This window comes from Rhea pennata, chromosome 1 (genome assembly GCF_028389875.1).
Source record: "Rhea pennata isolate bPtePen1 chromosome 1, bPtePen1.pri, whole genome shotgun sequence".
Taxonomy (NCBI): Eukaryota; Metazoa; Chordata; class Aves; order Rheiformes; family Rheidae; genus Rhea; species Rhea pennata.
The window spans coordinates 207,499,579-207,524,322 of NC_084663.1; the positions used below are offsets into that span (position 1 = coordinate 207,499,579).

The following is a 24,744-nucleotide window of genomic DNA, read 5'->3' on the forward strand; positions in this document are numbered from 1 at the left end:
CAATGTTTTTTTTTTCCCCAGTCTATTTCCAGATGCAGAATAGAATGATGTTTGAAAATTATGAATTGTTAGTTTAAGGAATGGCTATCTGAAACGTCCCTCTCTACATCTTCTGCCTGTACACTTGAGCTGACCTATGTTCAGCTTAGAAGCTCTAAGGCTATTTCTGAGCTGGTTAACACAGGCATTCTTCACACATGTCCTCAATAGGAGTGCGTTCTTCCTCTTTGGGATCATTTCTATTTTGCCTCACTTTTTCTGCAGATCTTATTTGTCATCTTGTGACCTTTTACCTGGACAAGATGAAGTTATAGATGATGGGAAGGTCTGAGGCTCGGGAAGGACTTATTTGGAGGGACTCATCTGTTTAGGCCCAATTTTGATAAATATTTCTCTAAAATCTTTGTTGTGTTCTGAAGAGTGGGGAATGTACTCTGCTATTAAATATCCTAACAGATAAGTTGTATTTTCTTCTTTGTGAGGACTATTTCCATTTCTGTATATGCCTCAATATGTAGGTAACACATGCAGTCAAGACAGGTATCAGTAAAACATGACAGATTATCATCAACATTCATGTCTTTTTAAATAGCAATGTCTTAGAAATGTGTTTAGCCCTGAAGAGCATTCAGAGTGCCAGCTATGTGTGTAGGAATGAAGAAAACAGCACAAAGCTGATATATTGACATATTTACCTGGATATAAAGAGCTAAAGCATTTAATTTGAAACTTGGAGAAAAGCCTTCACATCATCAACAGTATTCATCAGTACTTATAACCAGAACAGAGAAGAGGCTCCTAAAGGCAGTGTTTAAATCCTCAGCTGTTTAAACTGTGATGGCACCAGTGAGTTTAGCAGTACTCATGCAGTGTATTCTCCTGAAGTGTCCAGGAATCCAAGAGCAAATTGATTCCATCATTCGTAAGGAATTCTCTCCAATCAGTTCCTCTTTGGTGGCAGAGAATAAAACAAAGCAGAGCCTTAAAATGTACTGAGTAAATTGAAAATGCTACTCAGGAGTTCACCTACGTCTGATATCATCTTCAAGACAGAATAGAAAGCTGTTTTCAGCTTTAATTCTATCCACTGTAACTCACGAGCAAATAGAGTATAATCATTTTACTTAATATTCAAGCATTTCTTAGAAAGAAATGTTGGTGGACAAAATATAATATTTCAGGGAATTATTCAGAACCAGGTTCAAAAGCTTGTTTGGATAGTTATTCAAGTAAACACTGAAATACTTAGACTCAAAGGAAATATGCACTAGAGCTACATGACTTTGTTTAAATAGTGCAGAGGGAGTTATTTAAAAGAGATTGAGTCATTGTTGAATTTTAAAGAAACATGCTATTTAAGTCACCAGTGCATAGAGGGGCCCCTATCATTAACATTTTCCTTCTTGACACTAATTTATAGCACAGTGTAGTACTGCATCAAATCATTGTCAAGCAGATAATGCCAAGGCTCCATTCAGAGCTTTCACATCAGCTGCAAAATGACAGATAACAAGACTGCTCTTGCCTAAATAAAGTAATGCATCTGTTAGAGTCCTAAATTACTTTTTGCATGGGTTGCTCTTCAATTAAGAAAACTCAGCACACTGTGGCTGTGTGTTGGAAAGACTCTTCACGTACTGAAATAAGTAGAGGGAGAGAGTAAGGTTATTTGTTATATTTTGAAATGAAAACCATTTCATGTAGGCTATTGTGATTCAGCAGTACTCACCAAAACGTACTCGAGGCTCATTTACAAGTAGGACTATCAAATCAAGCATGAGTAGAAGCAGCTCCACAAAGAAGCATGAAGAACACTGTGTAGCTGCAGTCAAAACCTTACAATCAGTGTAGAGGGTTTCTGGACCTTCTGCTTCTTGTAATTTTACCAGATAATTTCACAGTGAGTAGGAGGGCCATAAATTAGTTGAGCAAAAACTTACCTTACCTTGACATCTCAAGAACTGGTGTATGAGGTCAGAAAACACCATTGCTATCTCATTTTTTTTTTAACTGTCAGTTGGCCTTCTTCTCTGTGATGACACAGGCAAGATTCCTGCGTTTCTTCTACTGAATTCTCAAAAGGTAGAAGATGGTAGGCACCATCCTACATGAAATGAAACAAAGCCGATATTGTCATTTCCCAAATAAGTTAGAATCACTGAAAATGATGATTCATCAAAACAAAAAGGCTGAGCAGCACTTTAAATCTGCTATCTAAGCATGCAGATATGGTCACTCTCCAGCAGACAGTAATGACCAGCAACAGTCAGATAAAGTGATAGATATGCTGACTGTTTGTGGCACTGTGCAGGTTTCCTCCCTCTAGGTGTGAATAGCATAATATTAGACAACAGAAAAGGGATGTAGATCAATTTCTACAACTTCCTCTAAGAAGCTTATCCAAAGAAACATGCAGATCTCTGAGATTAAAGCTTAATAGCCAAGTGCAGCAGTGATGTTTAGTTCCACCTGGAGTTACTAGTTCATTTTTGGTCCATTATGCAGTATTTCATAAATGATTAAACATAAACTGTGGTTGTCAAAGCAAATTACCTACTCATTTGTTAATGTACGATCTTGCCCCCTTAATAAATTTGTCCGCTGCTGAGCGATTGCTGAACTGGGCATTGCTCTGCATATTTCTGCAGAGAAGAACGATCTGGTAAGAATGACAAGGTTCATTCGAAAGTGGGGACCGCTTGTTGTAGTGAGCTAACCCTCATCTACCCATGCTCTCCTTCCCCTGAAGGACATAGGGGCAAAGCAGACTCAGATGAACCACGAGAATTTGTAGGATCTTTTATAAATTCTTCCCCCTCCTTCCTTTTTTTTTTTTTTTTTTTTTTTTTTTTTTAACATAATTTAGATAAAGATGCTCTCACTTCCACCTAAGAGTCACATGCCATTTGAGGGCACTTCTCCCTCTCTTAAGTGCAATGTGGGCACAGTAATAGGAGTCTGAGGGTCTAAGTGCCTCCCTGGCAGAGGTGGCAGAGAAAGCGCTCAACTGGTCAGGCTCACGTGCTGCTGAGCAGCTATTCCCTGTCTCCTGCAAGGAAAAAACGGTGAGCAAGATGGATTTTTTTTCCAGTGGGCTGGATTCAGCCCCCAGACTGCTGGCTGGGTTCTAATTATTGTTTATATCAGAATGTCCCTAACTGTGTCATAATGAAAAGTATTGAAAACAGGTGTCTACCATCACACTGTGCTAGGAGCAGCTGGGGTTTCTTAACTATTTTTCCTCTCTCTCTTTTTCTCTGTTGTCTGGCTATATCTGTTCTATTGCCGTTCAAACAAGAGCTATTTTGATGGACTAAATAAGAAAAATAGCCTTAGATCAGTATAGAAGCTGCCGTTCCTGGTTTAAAAATATTGTAGCCAAAATCATACATCATATCTAAGCATCTCTAAGCATCAGCTTTTCAAAATGACCTTTCAAAAGCCTGATTTGAAATTTTTCAAAAAACACTTTGTCACAGGAAGTTTTTAAAACTATTATCCTGATTCTGACCTAAATCCATTCAAAGCATTGACAGAAAAAGTGAACTGAAAATTTCAGGCACAAGTTAACTAGCTGTTGCAGCAGCATTTGAAGGCTTTGACTACTGTTATACTGTATAATTAGGAAAGCCCAGAGATGTCACTGAGTGTCTAGCCAAACAGGAATCCTGCATCTTCAAATAAACCTTCAGTACTGTAACATGCACAAACGCAAAGGTCTCTAAGATACAGTCCATGAAAGCAAAATTAGAGCAATCCCTATTGTCCAGATGTCAAATTTTGACTGGTTGAAGGCCCTGTCCATGAACAGCTGGATAGATTTGGAGCCCCAGCCATCAAGCTATGATCAAATGTTTTCTGATCACATCAAGCGTGTATGTGTGTGTATCAGCATGGTGATTTCAAAGATAAAGGTAAGAGATTCCAGTGCCCTGTATCTCAGGGAGATGAGCGGCCGAGAGATGGAGGCAGGGCTGTTATTTGCCATGGAGCTTTCAGTCAGACAGCAAGGCTATGCCAGGAAATTCACCACCCTGAGTTAGCAGAGTATGAGAAAAACTAGCAGGGTTTTGTTGAAAGCTGAAGCTGACTGGCATTCCTCACATGTATGTCCATTGAGAAAGATATTGATTGTGAGCTTCTGCTGCAGCATATTCTACTGGGACACTTTTTTACAGTACCGGTGCCAATTTTGCGTTCATTTATATGCAGTGTGAACAATTTCTTTGACACATATTGAATGACGATGAAAGAATGCTACGCTTTTCCTCCAAATTCATTTGAAAAACTTCTTGCTTACGAAGTTTTGTCAGGGAATGGGTTTTAGGTTGGTACTCACAATTTTTACAGCCAGAGAGCTGAGAATGTCTTGGTCATCAGCATGGCCATCATGGCACACTAAAACTTCATCATGTCCTTTGGCCAGAAAAACAAAGAAAAACACAACATTCCCCTTCTACAAAGTAACAGCCACAGATCTCATATAAATAACTGATTCTGCAATTTTCACAGCTAGCTAAAGCTTGCTCAGTTTTTCTTATACAAATGTGAGGCAATATATATGAGGTGGTAATTCAGTTGTATTGAGCTCAGATTTAGGGACTGGTGCATCACCTCTCATACTGAGCTCACTTACGTCAGCGTGATTGCTCTCCATGGGAGCCTATTGAAGACAATCTATTTTGTATAAAATATACACTGATTGGAAAAGGCAGAGAGTTATTTTCTACCCCAGTGAGTAGGGCAATGTCTTCCCAAATTAGACTGGCAGAGAGGAGATAGCAGCCTGGGTCTCTTTGACCCCGCATGAGTGTCCCATCCACCAGGCTTTTGCCTTGCATTTAGAGATCTTTACAGTTTTGATTTTATCTCACTGAAAACAAATGGAAACACTTTTAGAACTCCTGAAATTTTATAGAGCAGGCAAATAATTTCTTCATGTCTTTTAGTCATTTCGGTCCACTCTTGTATGCATGGAGATCTAACCACATTACTGAAGAATGTGAATCAGGACAACTAATACTTAGGCAGATACATTACAGAAATGACCTGCAGCATCCTTGAACTGTAGCATTGATCAGCTTTTATTCATTGCTTATCTCAATGTAATAAAACCCAGTGGAAGTTGAAAAGCGAGTTGCTGTCTAAAACATGAAGTGTGAGATACTACTGCGAGGCAAAGGATCTCAGTGAGAATTTACATGTAAATAAAAGTTAATTTCTACAGATACTGTTTAAAAGGAAAGTGAACTGCAAATATAAATTGCACAACAGTGATTAGACTTTGAAATATGAGATGACTAATGCAGAAGAGGGAAGGGGTAAATCTCTTACATGATGTAATGTCATTAGAGTAGGTGAAAATTTACATGAATTGAAGGTCTGGCTCAAAGGTGATTGGTGTTTTTTTCCAAAAATGAAACCTAGTAATAATAATACATGATGTTATTTGTTTGCTTCCCAGCCTCCCTAGAAAAGAGTTTTGACGCATGCAGGAAAAAATCTTTGACTCTTCAGAGGAAGTCATTATCCTTTTGACTGATTAGTCTGCATTTATTAATGAATCAGTTCCCAAATGGATCATTCTGAGCTATTTTAATCTAATATGCTACAAAAATTTAGATTGTGACATTACTGAATGGTTTGAGTCCTTCATTTTTCCCTAGATAATTTACTCCAGGTGTCTTTTTGAAGTTTGATACTGTGATTAATGAAACTTCAAATATTGTGAAATGACTGAGGAATATTTTATGAAACTCAGTGAAAGGTATTAGGTCGGAAAGATTTTGATAAATTGCAGCTAAAACATTCCACCTGTATAATGAATTGATATTCTTGAATGCCCTGATTACAATGAATTTAAATTTGTATGCCGTGCTAGTGTTGTTGTTTTGAGTTTTTTCCCCTCAAACCAAATTTAATTAAGGTATTAATTGATTGATTTAAATTATTTGGCTGCATTAACTGAGCACATACATTCAGCCCTATTTTTTTGAATTATTTATATTATTAAGACCACATCCCCATCATTGTGAATCAACTCTCATAGTAGAACTGTGCAAATTAAATTACAATGTCAACCATTTACTGCCTATTCTTAGATAAATAAGCTCTACATAGCAAAATGCAGTCTTGCCATTGTGCTACAAAGAAAAGGAAGAAATAGTGAAGACAGAACCTGGCAGTTTGGTTTTTATCTTTACACGGAGAAGGACATGAGGAGTTTGATATTTTTTTGACAGTAATGTCTAACTTTTTTTTTCCTCTTCAAATCTGTCTCCTCAATTTCTGATGATAAATAAATGGCACTGTCTACTTTAACAGCATTGACTTCATTAATCTTACTGAAAAGTACCCAGACAGGTCATGCAGACTGTGTCATGTCCATTCTTCATGCAAGATGTAGAATCTGCTGCAAACTGACTTCTCATTTGAATATAGGTTTTTCTGCTGAAGGAACGTCTGGTTCTTTCCAGAGCATATTTTGATATGCTACTGCATTGAAGGTGAACAACCAGAAGATTAGGACACAGATTCTCCTTCCAGTGTCCAAATAGATGGGCCAGTCTGCCACTGTGGAAACCCCTGTTTGAATTAAAAACAACGGGGCTTCTACTTGACTACTGGAAGCTGATGCAGACTGGGAGATGAGGTGGTGACTGGAGTTTCTCTCAGCTGAGAGAAACCAACTGTTTCTGTTTACAGATGTTTTATACCAACTGTGACTGAAACTCAAGCCATATGTCCAGTAAGCTGTAAAAGAACAAAATTCTTTTGCTTTTCTCTAGTTTTGATCATAGCATTATATATTGTAGTGATTATTGAGTACGCTGCCAGTTGATGGCTTATAACATAAACATAAGTTGACAAAAAAAAGTCATTTTATAGTCCATGATCCAATAATGAGGTAGCAGAAAAGAAAGGTTAAAAATTTAATAAACAAGCAGCAAAGACACAAAATATTAGAAAACAAAAATAAAATTAATATACTAAACATACAGGATAGCATAAAATAGTAATAAAAACTATCAGAAAAGAGAGACTTATTTCTTACAAAAAAAGTCTTTAAAAACTGATCTTCCTTTTCATGATTTTTCTAGCTATAAATCTTCTGGGATTCCAAACACCAAAAGAGATTGAAAACGTCATGTTAAACTCAAATATAAGCTAGGATGTTATAAAGAGAGGGCCTCTCCCATTCATTAATTTCACAAGGACTGCGGAGTTTCTAGCATTTACATTACTTCAGAGTAAATAAAATGTACCTTCCCTTTTCAATACAATGAGTGAAGTAATGAATAAAGTAATGAGACCTCCTTATGGCATCTGTAGTTATAAATATCTACAGAAGAGAGGACAAAAATTCAACACAGTGAATAGACCGGATAGAGTAACACAAGACACTACTATACAGAAATCCTACACAGTATTTTGTCCAAGATGTCAAAAATAACCCTTGCAGAAGCAGGTAAACAAACATATTCTGCTTTTGGTCTATTCTTCCCATGAATCAGTGTTATGTTTTATGTGTCATTCCATCAAGAAAAGTAATTTTAATTCACCAGCTGCAATTACATATGATTGCTTAATTAGAATAAGCTGTAAAAAAAAAAGGATTATGCTGCATTTGAAAAAAGAATTAAATTGTGCATTTGGCTTTAAAGTAATTTTGCTTGCTAAAATGGTGCTATTAAGCAAACAATCTTTATATTGATTTTTTTAAAAAAAAGTAAAAAGAAGAAAGCGCTATACTTAATAACATATAATTTCTTTTAGCTACTTTATGAACAGGAAAATGTCACACAATAAGCTGAGACCCCTTTTGAATTAGTCAGTGTAGTGTGGTGCACTATCAAGATAGCATGACCAACCTTGAAGAACTGATTTTCAAGGACACAGTATGTTTGTAGCTCAAAGTAGCCCATACAGTAACAATGCTAAATATTCTATATAGTTCATTCTTCAGCCATTTAAAACTATGCAGAAATCTTAATTCATATATTCTCTTGTCTAATCTAAAGATCAACTCTGCTGCTATGAAATGCAGGATCTTCATCATTGCTCAATATCAAGACCAAGTAGTACTGCAGGTGAAAAATACTGCTTGTGCATAAGATCTAACAATCAAAATACATAACATGTCCTGGAAAGTTGGAAAGGTTTGTGACATTCAACATGCTGTGACATTCAACATTGAAAAGACTCATGGAAAGTGACAGAAAGCAAAGAGACGCTATCCCGTCAGTACACTGTTAAGGTTTTCAAATCCCCAGTTTATTGATATGTTAGGCCAGTTAGACTCTCCGTAGCATGATGCTGAGAGATTAGGGCTCCAAAGCAGGTTTCTGCTCCATAAAATGGCATACTCTAGAAAGAATTTACAGGATTGAGGCAGTGTGACTATTCAAGACAGCCAAACTTGGAGTTCGGTAACATATATATATAGACAGCTTAAAAGTTTTTCATTCTGTATTTCAGTTTATTTTATTTTAGCCTAATATGAAAGCTGAGGTGGATAGTTCTCCTCTCCTCTCCTCTCCTCTCCTCTCCTCTCCTCTCCTCTCCTCTCCTCTCCTCTCCTCTCCTCTCCTCTCCTCTAAAGATTAGCTCTTGCCCTCCAAACAGATTTGGCTCTAAATCCTCCCTACTCTTAACTGTTTGTGGGCAAATGTCACCTCTTCCATCTTTGCAAGGTACAATTTCATGAGGATGTTATTCCTGCCTTCAATTAGAAAAAGATTTTGGTCAGAGCTACTCTCTTCTTCTGTGTCTGAACGGTGCCAATTGAACTTTTGGTGTTCACTAAATAATAAAATTTCTTCAGGGCGGTGTGACACTGTATTTGAAATATGGATTCATGACAGTTCTCCATCCCTCACACAATTTTGCTTTGCTTTGCTTTGCTTTGCTTTGCTTCAACAATGGATTAAATTGTTCAGGCAAGGAACTCCAGCGACTAGGGATGAGGATAATCTGGGATTCTGGAAACACTCCAAGTTGAGCAGAGATGCAGACTGCTCTTTTTTTTTTTTTTTTTTTTTTTTTTTTTTTTTTAACAAGGAGATGCATGAGATAGTATATGACAGAGTTTATATTATCTAATCATCCTTTTCCCCACGCACAAAAGCAAGGTGAGCTTGGATACCTGCAGAGAATGTTAATGCAAAATGGATAAAAGAAGAGGCTTGTCTAAAATTTTTAGTTTGATTTGTTTTGTAGTCTGAATTTTTTGCACACAATTCATTATTAACATGAGGAACTCACTACCACGTGAATCAATGACCCCAAAGATCTGAAGTGATTCCCAAATGAATTAAAGCCATATTCAAGGAACAAAGATATCCTTAGCTTTTTTAGTTAAAAAAAAAGGGGGGGGGGAAAGAAAAAGAATAAAAAAAGAAAAAGAAGAAAAAGGAGGAAAAGGGAAGATAGTTTTATGTCTAAGAGCAAAATCCAGTTTCTAGTCAATGGTAAATGCTTATGAGGACAGATTATCTCAATTTTTGCTATTGCAAATCTGTCGTTTGGGTAGTCTTTCTAAGCCGGTGTAATGTAGGCCTTTTAAGAGAATCTGTATGCTACTATCTACATTCTAACCACAGACCTTTTCTCAACAAAGTCTTAGGCTGGACTGTGCAGAAATTTGGGCTATAGCACATCTTCTAGGTCTGGCCCACCAACCATCAACCACCTTGGATAGGGGATGTGTTACAGTACGCTGCAGTCTGCCCCTGGTCAAGGTATCCAAGGTCCTCTGCATGGAAACCAGGGGAGACTATGGACAAGATGGGCTGTGGGTGCATCTGGGTCTCACCCTAACATTGAGTCAGGACCACCAGGATACCAGTACATGGACCTAAAGTCTAGAGATAATCTAAGAAAAGCCAGATAGTAAAGTCAGATAAGATAGTAAAGGCTATTAACTCCTGTCTATACAGGGGCCAGCACCTCCACTCAAAAAAAAAAAAAAAAAAAAAAAAAAAAAAAAAAAAGTTGGGATCAAAAAATAATATTAAAGAGTTGTCACTGGACAGCTATTGGTCTCCTTCGGGATACTGAGTCCCATATTCCTCTTTTATTTCCTAGAACATGAATTAATTTTAGTCCACAACAGGAGTTTTGTTGTAAGGCAAAGAAGGCAAGGACAAGGTCTAACATTCTTCTAAAATTGAATGGTCATGCTGGTGTTTCCTGCCCCGTATCATATGAAAAGTTCCAAGTACACAAAGAGTCCAGGTAGGACACACACACTTTCCTCAGTCCAGGAGTAGGTTCCTGTCTCTCGACTGATGCCCACAGGAGAGTGCAGAGCAGTGCTGTGCAAGGTGGAGTGGTGTGACAAAACATTCAGCAAAAAGACAAGCACTGCAGTGACTGAACTACTGGGGATTATCTCAAATTTCCTGTCATTGATTGGTCTTACAAAACCTGTTAGCCTGTACTATTAAACACTTGTTCTTAAGGTAACTCACTCCCGTGCAAAAAAAAAAAAAAAAAAAAAAAAATCCTGAATCCTACACAACCCACAACTCCACACCCAAAGGCCCCAGTGAAATCCTCAAAACAACCAAAATCATTTAAAGCCTTCAATAGAATTTGTTAGTACTGGTTTCTAAGCTGCGTTTCTGCACAAATACAGGTTCTTCTCACCGTCTTTTGTAACCAATATGTAGTCCGAATATGAACTATCAGAAAAGAAATCTACTTGCAAATACTGAGTGCACTGCAATGGTTTATGCCTGTTCCACACATCAGCTGAAATACAAAATCATTTTCTTATTAGCATTTATTATGACAACTATATAGAAAGTTTGAGGTTTTTTTTTCTCCTCAAATTAAATCATATAAAGAAATCCCTTGTTTTTAACAACTAGGAGAGAGGCAAACTACCCTGACATTTTTCTAAAGCAAAACTTTCTGAGGCAAAATCATGTCCTTATTTCCTCTGAATGTTGAAAACCTTTTATTATGTAGGACCTCTGATATTCCTCTCCAGAAAGGTAATTCACAGCTTCTGTGCAGAGGTTAGATACACTTTCCCCATTAAAAGGTGGATTAGAGCATGCTCTGGTCACTGTTTTCATGGGTGACTATTTAGCACTAAATGAGCAGCCATGGAACTGTAGTTATGGTTCAAGGCTTTGAGGAAATCTCTGATAACTTCTTATGATGGTTTAATTTGCTCCTCACTGAATGGTAATAATGGAGAGGTTCCTTGTGATCTTTGTGAGATACATTCTGATTATTTTTATGGCAGTGGCATTTAGGTCAATAACTAGGAACTGGGAATTTGTTGGGTTTCTTTATATCCAGATCTCAAGCACCCTAACCGGGTGTTCTTCAAGAAGTAGTCACTAAGGTCATTTATCTCTCCTTTCCTTCTGCAGGCTACTTTTTATTTTTCAATTTATTGTGAATATTTAGGTTCTCCAAATTCCCTCTCCTAGTCTTGGTCTTTTCTTCTTCTGTCTTGTTGGTTACAGAATACCTGTTTTGATTACTAGGATTAAACGTAACCCTATTTTCCTCCCACTCTTCCTAAACTTGATTTTCTTCAATAACATCTAATGCCTTCACTTGAACTTTGTTTCCTTTTCTTTCTTGTGAAATTTCCATGAATTCTTTTCTTTCTGTTCTTTCTTGCTACCCCAATTGAATTTTTATGATCCAGTTTGACTTCCTTTGTATTTTTCAGTGAATTTATCTACACTCTAAGTCCTTCCACTTTCTTCTCTACTCTAGGCATCAGCTTCCATTTAATATGTGTGTATCCTGCGTGAGCTTCATGCCTTTTGTGAGCACTGCACAGACCACGCTCCGGATTGCCTTAAAAACCTTCATAGCCATTTGGCAAAGCTCCTGTTGTTCTTCCTTTCAGTAAGATTGTAATTTGTAAATGAAAGGATTGTTATGCACTGAGCACATATCATTTTACTGTCTCCAGTTCACTCTCGGGTTCACTAAGTTTCTTCTTAAGTTATTTACTGTAACATGTGTTGCCTCTGAGGATCTACTCCAGCTGCATACCAAGTTCAGCTTGGCTGCTTCTGTATTTGGGCTATTTCTCTTTTAGAAGATTGTTGTCTTCAAGATTTTGCTATCTTTTGCTATCTATTGCTATCTAGGTCAGCCTAAGAGATAAGCACTAAATAAGGCATTTATTCTATCGTGTTAGCAGTGTTAAAATAAACAGGTTCCCCTTATAGAGTTTTATTATATAACAATGATGAAGGCTGTAGCATCTGGGAATGGAATATCACAAGCAATATTTGAAAAGAAGGAGTCTATGTTGGGCATTTTGTCCAAATTTTATTCAAGCATTTAAATAGGTATTTCAATAGCTAGCACAAGAATTTATACAATTAGGATGAAATTCACCACTGGGAAGAAAGCCAGCATAAGGCCTCAACAATGCTCCCATCTCAATTAAGTGCTCAGAAAGTAAATGATGACCAGGTCTTATGCTGATATGCTACCCAGGCATTAATTAGATCATCAGGTATTAAACTTTATCCAAGTGAATTTTTCAACCAAGTACAAAGCATGGATGTTCATTTTAAACATACACCATGCTGAAATGGGCTGTATGATTGGGGTTGATTTCAGATGATTTTGATGTCTACTCCTCAGCAAGTCATCTAGCCTCCTGATGGAGAGAAAAAAAAGCACATTAGGGTTATGTGCCATGAACTGTGCTTGAGAAGTCTCTGTTTCCCTTCACTGACCTTTAAGAAGCATAGACAACAAGCTTGGATGTGGACATCTGCTGTGTCTACAGTAGCTTAGTCAAAGTGTATCCAAACTATCAGCTATATGACGTCTTGCTCTTACAAATAAAGAGAACAAATCAAGTGTGACAGAGGTGGAGGATCAGAGAAAAAAAAATGTGACCAGTAACCCCACCAGCAGATTTTTCATTGCTCCTTAATTTACATGTTGCTGCCTTTAATCTATTTGGCCTGCACCTCTTGGTCTACCTCCAAAAATATGAAAGAGAAAAGATTGCTTGGTTACCTATTCTGTAGCGTTATTTAGCTACTCCTGTATACGCAAAATTGGTAAGCATTTTACTTAAACAGAGATCTGGGGTTTTATGCTGCTGCTCCACCACTTCTAAGGCAGCCTTGCACCGTATCCCACCACTGCCATAGTAACACTCATGTGCATGGCCCTTTGCACAGCGGCTGTCACACAAGGCTGAGCACGCAATCACTTCTTTCTGTTTGCTCCTGTTGTTGTCGTGATTTATTAGGTACAAAGGCAGGAGACTGGCCCAGCACAAGTCGGAAATAGAGTGTTTCACCCCAAAAGGGAGTATGGGGAATGGTGGGAGAGCTACAATGACCAGGTAAGCAAACAGCAAGTGGTCCTAGGGCAGTGTGGTATGTCTGTGAACAAGAGGAGCAGCCCTGGGACAATGCTAGCCCAGATCCTCTATCTGTAATACTGTAATACTTGTACATCTCATATAGTATGTCAAAAAAAAAAAAAAAAAAAAAAAAGAAAGAAAGAAAGAAAGAAAAGAAAGGAAAAGAAAAGAAAAAAGAGAAAATAAAACACTTGGCCACTGCTGATTTCTGTGTTCCATCTAACTGCAAAAAGACCTGCATGATGTTCATTTGACGATGTTCATTTGAGTGATCAGAACTACATGTCCTGTGTGATGCTGTTGTAATATAGTGCTTTGGGTAGGAGAAACTTTAAATATGAGAGACAGCACTCAAACAGCTAGTAAGCAGCTCTGGAATACCTTTGGAGTGATGGTTCTACTCCATACTAAGGGCTATATTAATAAATAGTTTATAATATATTTAATCAGAAGAGCTTTTAAGAGAGCAAAGAAAAACAGATTGATGGAAATGTTTCCAGTGTGAAATTGCTAATTCTTCAAAATCAAAATGTCTTGTGGGAAAGTGCTGAACTCTGTAGTGGTTTTAAGGAAAAGTTTCAAACTGATTTTAAATAGAGTTGAAAATATTTTTTCCATAGCTTTCTCCATGTAATCTAATCTAGATACTTTTGTTTAATTTTGTTTTGGTCATTGTATATTATATATCAGTATTACATTTTAATGCAGTGTTGCTGCAATAAACTAGCTTAATATGGCCATTTTAATGTTTTGTATTCAAATATTTCAAGCTATTTAATTCTAATGAAGTATTTGGATATTTCAACTATTCATCTCTTTTGGAATTCAGATAAATTTCTTAATGTTGGACTCTCTCATAAGAGAGAAAATTCATTTATCCAGACTTGTTTATAAATTAATAGGCTCTATGTATCGCAGTAGGTTGTAAATCTTTCAGGAAAAGGTAACCTAAATAGGCATTGTATGAAGATGTTGGATTCTATTACAAGTTAGAACCATTTGGTTTACTATCTATTAAAAAATCCACTCAATTATTATTGACCCCTATAAATTATTTATAAATGTAACCTTAGAGCACAGTGTGTACCTTTACTTTTCCCAGGTGTTATATCACAGGTAGATTTTATCATCGCAGGAGGATGTTCAACACCTTTTACAGCATTACGTATCTCTTGGGTACAGCAATATTCACTCGTACATAAGGCTAGCTGCTATAACACTGCACAGTACACTCTTGGGGGACTCTTACTATTTCAATAACGTCAGGACCATCCATTGCTGAGTGTTGTTCAAAATGTATCAGTGATGTCCACCATTTTTTTGTCAGACTGGATTCCATTTCTTGTTTGTGTGTTATTTGTTTTTTGTTTTTGTTTTTTTTTCTTTTTTACATTGCATTGCCTTTAGTGATATTTATTCCTCCTTTAAAAGCTATTTGGAGTGACTATATAAGAGAGTTCTGAACAAGAGGCAAGTACATGTAAATGTCGAACAACTGTATTTTGTTGTACACTGTTCAGCTCTGTATTCTCTCATGGTTTTGCCCATTCATATGCATATATTTGTATATATATATATGTGTATATGTATATATATATATACACACACATCTGGAAAAAATCTTTTTTATATCTTATATCTTCACAGTGAAGAATCTGTTTGCATTCCAGAATGTAATCGATCTGAGTCAAGTAGAGATGAGAAAGAGATCCCCGTTAAAGAGGATGCCTTAACAGTCAAAAAGACTGGAAACCATGTCAGTGTAATAGTTCCACAACCAGACTGTCAGCCGCAAGACCTACTCAAACAGTTAAGAATATCTGCTGCTTAACAGCGAGTGGCATTGCATTTGATGGCTGTGTTTTGTTGTCTCCAGCCATAGTGTCCTGACCAGTGGTCTTGTCAAAGTCCATAAACTAAGCAGAGTTGCCACTGAATAGCCTGGGAACAGCCCAAAGAGAGTGTAGACATTGCCAAAACCAAAGTAGGTGTCATTCTTCTATCCCAGCAAGTATCAAGTCAGTGCTAGAAGTCACTATGAGGAAGTGCAGATGGAAAAAAGACAGATGCAGGGGTATGGCAGTTTGTGAATAATGAAATGATATCATCTCATTTTCACTGCAATGGAAGTGAAGAGGTCCCCTGATACTGGCCAAATCCTACATATAGCATTTTAGCCTAAAAAAAATCTATGCAATTTCAGCTAGAGGGTATTGCTCAGCTCATGTTCTCAAATCCCTTGTGCAATATTATTTGTGTTTTTCAGTCCAAGTGTAGATATTTCTCACATCAGGGCTTAACTATCACTGTTTAGGTATTGCAGATGGCTTGGGATTTTTCAAGATGAAAAGTGACATAAAACTTAGCAATGAATATACTATATGATGCTTTGAAAGGTAATTTCAGATTAAGAGAAGTCACTATATTCTGTGTCATCTGCAAACACTGTTCATATATATAAGACAAAATTAATTACAGAATGGAAGGCAGCATGCTGTCGTTGTTAAGAGTCATCATTTAAAATACTGGTTCGATTAAATGCAACAAATAAGAAACTGATTAAAAATTTATAGAATTATTTTTCTGCTGATAAGTCCCATGTTCATAAATGCCTCTGTAGTCATTTCTTGCCTCTGGAGTTATTTTGCAGGCATGCCAAATGGCTGAAATTCCTTCCATTCTATGCACTTTGCAGAGGATGGAGTTCAAATCAACCCTTGATGCTGGAGATGAATCTAGGACAGCTAACTATTTTTTTTTTCCTTTTGTACTGTCTGTGCTCCTGATGTCAGGGTCAGAGGGAAGTGGACGTTTCCTATTTTTACTGATGGCCAATAGATTTCAGTTTGATACCTCTAGCAAATTTTCATAAAGTCCAGTGAAACCAAAGAAGACACATGTCAAGTAAGCAATGTGGAAAGCATCTTAAAAATATGTACACCAGGAAGTAGCACTGTCAGATCCAAAAGTAGCATTATTCTCTCTGTGTCCTTTGGATATGATGCTGCAGCATAGCAGCAGCGTGCTCTGAGCTGCTTGAAGTGACATTTTTCAGGTGGAAAGTAAAACACGGAGCTGGCTGCCTTGATTAACAATCACAAAAAGGCCACAGTGAGAGGGGAAAATAAGTTACGTCCAGCATTGAAATCATTTTTGCATTTTGGGTCAGGATGACAGGCCTCCTAGAAATACTTCGTTCAGATACCAGGCCCTTCATTTCCCACTCCGAACAGGCGTGCTGCTGAACGAGCTGCCAGGACTGGCCGCGCTGGGAGGGCACTGGCAAAATTTCTGTCTACCAACTCTTTGTCAGTTTGTAGCTTCTTTTGTCCTTGCAGATAGATGAAAGCCATTCACACAAAGGTCAGCTGAGATTTTTAGAGCTCTTAACATACTCAGATGTCTGCTTACTACTAACACTTGTCAGATCCGAGAATCCTACGTCCAGAGATGAAAATACCTGCAACGAGAATTGCTACTGCTATGATTCAATACACACATACATAAATATATATGTATATATTTACAGTATATAATAACTGGCAGCATAAGGAAGGGAGGTAAAGAGAGGTTATACTTCTAGGAGCAATATAAGTAAATGTCCTTGCTGCTGTTGACAAAGCAACTCTTTTTGTTTGCAATGTAATTGCAAAGGGGGTTGTTTACTTATAAAACCCAGGACAGGACAAAATGAGTATTTGCCCTATATCATTCCTCTTTTGTGCTTATTTGTTATTCATCTCTGCAGAACAAGCTCCATAGGAGTAATTTAAGCTGTATAACTTGAAAGATATATTGTTATTATATTATATTATATTGTGCATTTAATATTTATGTGTGGCAGAATTTGCTTTCAATCATGGAGATAATTATATAGTCACATAAAGGTTTCCTTTTAAGCTATTTAAAATGAGAGTAAAAGTATAATAATACAAACAAATCATTACAATGGTGGAACTGACGTAGCTTAGCTACTGTGTCTGGGTTTAGCCACTCATCCAGGCTGCCCTTTAGACACGGGAGAAACTGTGCACAAGTTTGCTAAAGTTCTTTATTTTTACTGCTTGCTTCATTCCAGTGCCTTTAGCACATTGCAAAGCGTTTGCATTTTCTGAAGGGTCAAGAACTTGGGTCATTACAAGCAAAATTGAGATTGATTCAAGTTACAGGACTAGAGGAACAAAGTACATGTGTTCTCGTGCTTGCACGCACCACAGACACGTGCACAGACCTTCCTTATGAAGAGTCAATTTTTAATTAAATCTACAGACAGTACTCAAATCCTTTTCAGGCAGAATAATCATATCATTGAGTCCTTAATAAGATTTCAGCAGAGGAACCTGAAAAGACAAAGGTTTCTTATCATTAATTTGAATAACAAAAGTTCTCCTTGGAAGAAAGTTATATGGACTCAGTATAGAAGTTTACTCTACTTACTATACATAGTTGCTTCTGTTTGAAAAAGAAGGATGGCATTTTTTTAAAGAGAGAAGACTGCCATTAATAAATAGGTTTGGTCTGCACAGTGTTGGAGCATGAACTTTATATCAGCTTCTAAAAACCAAGATACTGCTTCATGCAATACAGTACTTCAGACATTGAAATACCTAAACAGGACTTTGCTACCAAATTTAGCTCAGTAAAATTTAGACAAATATTTTAAAATATTAACCTACTCACAGACTTATAAATAACAGAACTTTAATCCATTCTTTATCCTATTCATATCAGCATTAGTCGCATATAGATCATATAGATCTTCATGAAGATGTTGTCCAGCATGTATTTTCAGCTGTACCAATTCAAATCTAGAATCAGATACTGATATTGGTACAACTTTGAATCTTAAGGACAGAGAACAAAATTTTCCTTAAATTCTTCATTTAAAACTGTTCACCGCCCTCATATTCCAGTTTCCACTAGCAAATAATACTAAATATGTAGCTGTACATTCAAAATTTTCTCAGATAACATAAAGTTTTATAATTTTAAACAGATTTGCATATTTCAGGAGAAAGATGTTAAGGATAAGTGATGTATCCCCAAATTACATATACTTTCAATAACTGCCCCAGTTGTACTGCCCCCCCGTACATGCCACACATACCTGTCTGCTTACTATTAAACATTCTTCATCAGGATTCATTTCAGCAGCTTCAGATAATCCACAAGGATAGCACACTTGCTATAAAAAGAGAGTTTTCAGCTACTGTGACTGTCAGTCCTTCCTCCTGTTTTTCACTTCTGTGTTTTGAAAAACCTAGAACCTCACAAAACACCATTGCTTAAATGGCAGCTGGCTAAAGAAATCCTGGTAACAGCTATGCACAATCCGATAAATAATCATACCACAGGGTAATAAACTCTGAAACAAAACTTCTGCTGCATCAGCCAAAATAAGGACATAGTTATCTACTCTAGATAATAAAAAGGGGCATGTACGAAGGAGGGGGAGCATTTACTTTACCACTTACGTGCATAAAAAACAGTTAATATCCATTATGAATGTGGAATAAAGCCTTAAACGCAAAACATAAGTGGCTCTATGAAAATAAGGAACACGTACAAATTGTTATTCTGTCAGTAAGTGGACAATTGGAGAAGAAAGATTGCAAATATCAGAGTCTTCAAAAGCTCTCATTGACACCACTTTCATTTCTCATACATATTATCTCATGGTAAGTCTAGCAGGTTGGGAAAAGGCTTAGCTATAAAAAGAATCAAAGCAGCTTTTAGTAAAGAGACTGGAGAAATAATTAGTATGACTAGTTCTGAGGAAAACCCTTTTGTACATAAAACTGAACCTAATTAACCTATAGTGAGAGAAATGAAAATATGTGCCACTCTGAAGATTTTGCTTTACTATAAGAAAGTATCTTACTAGCATTTTGGTTTGGAAATGAGGTCACTGCTTTGAGATTGTCCAACTCTAGATATGACCCGTATACTACTCTGCTCTACTCGGTGCAAAGTGCCAGCTGAAAGGGCAGAGCAGGGTAGAAACATGTAACCTGTATTCAGCCAAGCTTAGCAGTGCAGTTCCTTTGGGAGCTTACAACTGTAATTTTACTGTTCTCATCTAAGGGAGCTAAATCTGTTTGTAAAAAAGCTCCAAAATATCACTGGCATAAAGTTTCCCATCTCTCAAAGGGACATAGCAAATCTGGGCATAATAAATGTAAACATTTTTTTGTGATATTCTGTTAACAGGCATCAAAGTCTGTGTCTTTGATGTATCTCTATTTCTTTCTTTTTAAATTGTGCACACAGTGGTAGTTTTTGGTTAACTTGACACAATAGCAATATGCATTTAGAGCATAATCTTAAATTACCATTCCTGATATATAACAATATAAGAAAACTAATAATGCTCCTTTCAGATGATAAATGATTGCACACATCAGTCCAGTGCTATTTTTTGCATTTATTAGTGACACAGTAAATAGGTGCAACATGATAAAGTGGATGATGAGTTCCTGAAGTAACAATTCTAATTATTGCCGGACAAACTACTGGAATTTTTACTTTGGGGTTCATTTTTTACAGATTGATTGCTGCTTGCTTCCTATTCAGTTTGTTATAACAAGAATTTTGCTATGAATAATGGTCAAAACTTTCAGGCTTTTTTCCAAAATTTACATCAATCAGCCACTGGGACTCCTTTAAGGCCCCTGAATCTCCCTTTATGGCCACACATATGGTTTGATTATATACAGGCATAGGGCAAAGGCTGTGAGCAATTGCATCAACCAATTGAGTAACTCAAAACCAAAATGGGATTCAGGAGCTTCGTAGCTGCTCCACTGAAGGTTTAACTGGCAGCTGCCCTTGCCCAGTACCCACGCCGTATTTCATCCTTTTCCTTTACCCAAGATCCTCATTCTCATATCACTTTCCCTCCTTAATAACCTTCTAATGCAGCAGCGGTGGTCTCCTGAACTGGGTAGGGAGAGACTTGTTCCCTTTACAGTCGCTCACAATCTGACCTTCAGTAAACTGAAAACGTCTAAGTGCCTTTGGAGCACGCTCTTAAAGCAGTGAGTTTGTGTTCCCCGACTTACCCAACGCCTGAAGCGAGGAGGTATGCTAGAACATTTGAAAAGTGGTGTAAACAAAACATACCTTTCTTTGTGAAAGTGTTTCTATTTGTATTGGCAGGTCCTCCATGGTAACCATCAACAGCTAGTATTTATCTTACTGGGATGACAAGCAAGTAGGTCACAGACCCCTCTGAGCTCTGAACTCAGTGGGAGTAGAGAGATCTCACCATTAGGACAGCCAGGAACTGGAACTAAGCCCCCTCCTTCTCCCAAATCAAGGTTAAGAGTGCAAGTTCACTACCCTTCTGCTCAATAGGAGCAGGGAGGAGGTATCTTCATCATAGCACAGGTGGAGGCAAGATCTTGCCTCCCACAGAATCCAAGTTCTGCTCCTGCTGCTACTGAATTCAGGACTCAGCATGACTAAGGAGCTGTGCCTCCCAAACAGCTCTTGGCAACCACTAAGTATCCCTTTTGGTGAGAGGAACACAATGTCCTCAGAAGCACTAGTTTTCCTCTGAAAGAGGCAGCTAGTCCCAGCTCCTGCTCAGCTCAGAATCACATCCTCACATACACAGAGCAGGGACACAGAGATGCACAAAGTCAGTGTGATTTGTGCTACAGGTTTAATTCTGCTTTTCTTGCTCGATCTGTTAAATTCTTAGCTCTCATTGAGGGACAGCAAAAAGAAGAGGTCACTTTTAACAGCAAGTTAGAAGGCATTTACCCTCAGATGTTCTCCTTGGCATTGGGAGGTGAATTATAGATCTTTCTATTTGCACAGAGATAGTACAAGGTGCACAGTGGTTATTTCTAAGATCCAGAGAACAGTATGAGGATCACAGCAGTAGTAAATCCTTTTATACTCACAGATCATCTCTCAGTCTAGCTCTTCTTAAAACATCTGGTGGCTTACGTTGTGTTTGTCTGCTGGACTCTGTCACGCTGCTTTTGAAGAGGAAAGTTGTTGGTGCATGTTTTGTTGTGTGATCCATTGTAACTCCATGTAATGTGACCATGGAAGTGAATCCACAAGAGGAAGTTTTGTTCACACTCAGTAGACCACCATTTTTTCGATGACTGGAAGGGCTATTAAACTGATAGTGTGCAGCAAGCCTCCACATTAAGGCTGATATAAAGTCTTCTGTGTTTAGTAAACTGTGTCTCTTGCAAACTGTTACATTGCAGGCTAACATGTGTGAGTATAATAATTTCAGGCTTACAAAGCAGAGAAACGAAAAACAAATTTGTGATACTTTGCCAGAGTGTCCAGTTTGCTTGTCTTTCCAAAAATCTAAATGACTGTAGCAAATGTTTTGGCAACCAAAATGAATTGTTTAAAATTCTGTGGTATTACATATATAAATCATGCCTATTCATATATTATTACTGTTGACATCATTTCAGAATCATTGTTTGTTTCCTCTGAGAAATATTGCTAATGGTCTTTCTTAATCCCAAGAACTAGCAGTAAATGCATGTATAAGCACACATCAGCTTTAAAAGGGAAGATAGAAAAGGAAAGGAGTGATTTCATATTGTGAGCTTTGCAGCCAGTTTTGTTCTATAAGACATTTTCTTAGACAGTAAGAGGAGAAAAATAAAGAATTTTGCTAAAGAGCAGGTGATGTTGATGTGAGCTGGAGAGCTATGACCATAAGAGGACTCATTCTGGAGGAGAGTGGAACAAAATGTTTACTGCTCTCTTCAAACACCAGCCACATTGAACAACTTGTATAGCTTGTCCATCATTTCTTTCCTGCTAGGAAGACAGTATTATTCTCTGAGTTGACCTGAAATTAAAAAATCTTTAAGCTAGGGGTGGCTAACTTACTAAGTATCTTGACTGAGAAGAGGTCAGCCATTCCAAATGTCTCCCCACACCACAAGCAGTGTAGCCCTATTCTGAGCACTGCTCCAGTACTTTTAGGTACTGTGCTATAAACAGATGTGTTCCCAGCCATAGGACACTCTAATTCTCCATCTCCTAGTCCTCACCCCCTGCGCCATACCCCAAAACCCAGGACCAGCATCTTACACCCTAGATCTCTACCATCAAACTGTCCATGGCTAGCCTTCATATCAGTACCCTGCAAACAAGGTAGTCCAGGACTCTTACTCACTCCTTTCACACATTTACCTCTTCCTCCCTCTTCCACACACCTCTCAGTCCCTCAAGCTCCCTTCCTGATGCTGATCCATCAGAAGGGAAACCACTAAGTTGTTCCCTCACCCAAGACAGGCACTGCCTATGCCTCAGCGGGGTCACAGTAACAGAGAGGTCAGCAGTGCCCATGAAGTAGCACAGAGCAGGTCACGATTTGGTCTATCAATGGCCCATAAAATGAGCCTACCATTCTTGCCTTCATTAAAATGTTGATCTCAGGCTAAAGTGGAAATAGACCACCAGCTCTGTTTGCCTGGGCATGCTACCAGTTTTATGACTTAGCTGCGCTTGAGAAAAACACATGCATCTATCATGGGACAAAAATGTCCTTTGTAGAGCTGCATCATCAGAGGAAATGGCCTCCTTGTTATTACACAAAGGTCTATATCATGACTGTCAGGATTCAGACTGGTGTTTTGCTTTTGATTTACAGTGAATTTCTTTAAGGCACAAAGGCAGCACTTCTTCCAGCCTCTTGTCAAACCAGCTAGATAGATAATATCGTTACGATTGCTAGGTCAGCAGCTACATCAGCCAACAGTCTGAAATGTTTCAGATATCCAGGCCAGATTTTGGTCATCATGGCTTGTAGGTCAATGTGATATTATGAAGACAGGCACCATTTGAACTATTCATCTCACTGCCTTCCACTTCATCAAACTAAATATGAGTCTCTTTTGTTTTCTTGGAACATCTAGATAGAGATGATGTTGATATGAAAAGGTATCGGCACAGTTTTATGTAGCTGGATACAGGTACAGATGTAGATATAGATGATATAGATACAGAAAAAGGCTAGCTATAGAAATAGATGAAATTATAGTCAGCTTTCTCCTAAGTACAAGCTCTGGGACACCATATACCCATGCTATAGTTGTAGTCATTATAGCTCTGACTTTGATACAACTTACCATCTTATCTTGTTTCTGTTTGCAGCTCTAATGGGAAATCAGTTTCCTGGGCCCAGAATGAGAAGAGCAGCAGAGGAGCACACCTTTGGCAGCGGCTGTCAATCCACATCAACAAAAAAGAGAACCCCAATCAGACTGCAGTGATCAAGCCTTTTTCTAAAAGCACAGATAGTAGCCGACACAGTAGCAGTGCTACAATTCCTGAGACCAGTGCCAAAACGCTTTACGATGTTTCAGAAGCAGAAGAGCAATACCCAGCTCAGTATCGACCGCAGACTCCCTCACCTATCAGCACCGTGAGTAACCGAACTGCCTCCGTCAGCCGAACAGAAGATGATGTCCCTACCTTCCAGACAGAGCATGCCCAGCGCAGTAGCTCCTCTCAAGGCTCTCTCATGGAGCAGATCAGTAGCGTGGTTACTCGCTTTACAGCCAACATCAGTGAGCTGAACTCAATGATGCTTTCAACAACCACTCCAGGGACAATGGCAGCCACTCCTCTCGGCTCTTCGTACCTGATCCCGAGGGAAATCCAGCTCCCTACGACAATGACCACATTTGCAGAGATCCAACCACTTCCTGCCATTGAAGTCAATGGCGCTTCGCAGTCAGCGAGGAAACCTTCAAGTGACAGTGTCAAAGAAGGCACTTCAGAGACCCCCACAGCAAAGCAAGACCTTGAGGAGTTGGTAGCTTTAACTCCTCCTTCTCCTTTTAGAGACTCTATTGATTCTGGAAGTGCATCTCCCAGCTCTCCAGTTTCTGAATCAGCTCTCTGTATCCCGTCCTCCCCAAAGTATGACACACTCCTCATCAGAGATTATACTCAAAGTTCTTCTTCGCTGTGAATGTAGTTCAAAGCAACATTGGATCTCAGTGACTACAAGCAAGTAGTGAGGGGACAGCCAAGCCTTCAAGATCTCCAGTGTTTACGCAGATAGAGGAAGAAGCGTTGGGTAATCTTGTGAGAAACAAAGATTAAGAAGTGGAATTACTTCATGAGTGGAAACATCAGAATTATGCTGTTTCAAGACAAATGACTCTTGGCAGATTTTTGTGGCCTTATAAAAACATGGGCTTTTCAGAAACACTGCATCTATTTTTGAGGGCTTATAAGGAGTCTGTTAAATCAGTTACATACCAAGTGCTTTGCTTTAGTATTACAATGAACCGTGTGTACAATATACAGGGGGGAAAAATAGATTGTAAACAACTGTACAATGGTTTGTTTGTTTACTCCGATTCCTTACCCAGAAG

General features: G+C 38.1%; 1 protein-coding gene across 2 annotated transcripts in view; it reads left to right on the forward strand.

Annotated features, from left to right (window-relative positions):
• The window catches only part of GRM5 (glutamate metabotropic receptor 5), a 257,276-nt gene extending 232,941 nt beyond the window's left edge, over nucleotides 1-24,335 (forward strand). The window contains exons 8-9 of one of the 2 annotated variants that reach the window (XM_062578011.1): nucleotides 13,253-13,348; nucleotides 23,513-24,335. In XM_062578011.1, coding sequence (XP_062433995.1) covers nucleotides 13,253-13,348; nucleotides 23,513-24,335 — 919 coding nt within the window. The remainder of the gene's footprint in view (nucleotides 1-13,252; nucleotides 13,349-23,512) is intronic. The other variant, XM_062578020.1, reaches the window with a different exon arrangement.
• The last annotated feature ends 409 nt before the right edge of the window (nucleotides 24,336-24,744 follow it).